The sequence below is a fragment of the Perkinsus marinus genome (assembly GCF_000006405.1).
Source record: "Perkinsus marinus ATCC 50983 genomic scaffold scf_1104296960410, whole genome shotgun sequence".
Classification (NCBI taxonomy): domain Eukaryota; phylum Perkinsozoa; order Perkinsida; family Perkinsidae; genus Perkinsus; species Perkinsus marinus.
Window position 1 is genome coordinate 123,887 of NW_003206160.1, and position 1,719 is coordinate 125,605.

General features: G+C 47.6%; 1 protein-coding gene across 1 annotated transcript in view; it reads right to left on the bottom strand.

The window, feature by feature from the left end:
• Positions 1-937, bottom strand: part of Pmar_PMAR019664 (hypothetical protein) — a gene marked incomplete at both ends in the record, with an annotated part of 1,633 nt that extends 696 nt beyond the window's left edge. The window contains 3 exons of the mRNA XM_002772768.1: positions 312-510; positions 554-706; positions 867-937. Of these exons, the coding sequence (XP_002772814.1) occupies positions 312-510; positions 554-706; positions 867-937 (423 nt within the window). The remainder of the gene's footprint in view (positions 1-311; positions 511-553; positions 707-866) is intronic.
• Positions 938-1,719: the final 782 nt, after the last annotated feature.

Sequence of the window (1,719 nt, forward strand, 5' to 3'; positions counted from 1 at the left end):
CACAACCTCGCTTCCTTGGTAGGATTGGAGATGTCTGCCGCATGTAGTAGAACGCTGAGTCGAGTAGTGAGGTCTTCAATGGCGTAGTTCTGAGCCTTTTCGACCATCGTGCTATGATATTCCATACACGTACAAAGGATCATCTCCCTCATCATAGAGAGCCTATGGGGACCCAGAAGATCATCGAGCCCAGCTACAGTGAGCATCCTCGCCGTTTCACGTACGTGCATGCTCTCGAGTGGGTGTGGGTCATCGGGATCGCCCATAACCAACGCCTTGGAAAGGGAATTGGACCACCCAGGGTGACCTACGTCGTGAGCGAAAGCTGCAAGTATTGCAGCCAGCTCGTCCAATGCATCAATCCCACGTGGTCTTTCATACACCCCTATCATCTGGTAGAGGGTAATGGCCGTATCAGCTGAGTGAATTTTGGTATGGTAACCATAGCTCTGCCTATACCCCTCTTGGACCATCCCAAGGAACTTACTCACCGAGTCGAAGACAGTCAGCCTGAAATGGGGAAATCTTTGCGGTGAGCTACGCCAGTCCTCACCTGTTCTGATACTCAGTGTCTTGCAGTATACGGTGGGCCAGGAAGAGTCCAACTATCCTGACAAGTTCTGTGGGGTCCGGTAAGGAATCAGTGAATCGGAAGATATCCCAGTATGGGTCAACGAGGGCCTTCTCCTCGAGTTCTGTTGCGTACCTACGACGCCAAAAGAATCATCACGACTATACAAGCCTGACGAGCCACAGGGAAATTCAGGAATTCGGGATCGCCTAAGGCTCCCTTTTTGGTGGCGGGAGTCAGACAACTCTAGGCATAAAGCGAGAGAAAATGTCATTGCCATTTAAAAGGATACTACCGTCGCCAAATATCGATGGGTTCTGTATACCCGCTAGTTGCCGCCTTTATTGGTTTACGTGGCAATGACATTATGAGTTATGATACAATAAAGGAGTACACAATGATGCATGGAACTAATGATTGACAAACGATGATACGCGTGAAAAAACGCTCGGTTTACGAGAGATTTAACACACTATTAATCGTTGGACTCAACCCCTCCCATAACCAGATCGATAGCATTGTCAGAATGTGCTCTGGAATAGTTCCCCCATATCCTGCATATGACTGACAACATACCCTAAACCTTCCGCGTGCGTGTCAGCAACCTGGGGTCTCGAGAAAGACTGAATTTGTGCGTTCCGCGGCAGATATCAAATACGCCCAGCCGCTGGCTGGTTTTTAACAGCATCTAAGGAGTTCATCGGAGCGATGAAACAAATCTTGGATCGCCGTTTTGGGTTCAAGGTAATATGTCGACCTAAACATATCCTTACATTCATCATTAGGGACTTCGTGGAAGGGCATTGATTCTTCTCGCCAACAGCCATTAGGTTATCATATGTTCGCTATGGAGTAAATAGGGAACATACAGATGTACTCCAGAATAGAATAGTCAGAGTATTCTTAGTCTATTCTCTAGAGTAGAACAGCTCTCACACATACAGGCTCTTTTTCTCGTATGTTCATGGTTGAACCTCACTTTTGAAACTTCACTGATAGAAGTCCAGAGATGAAGTCAGGAGTTGAGGCGCTATCATTGTGCCTGAGAACCTACCGTATTCCTTCATTCCGGTGGAACACTGCATGCCAGCTCCGTCATCAAAGGTCTAGTATGTTCAGGCCGGCTACGCCCTGAAGTCCCACAATAA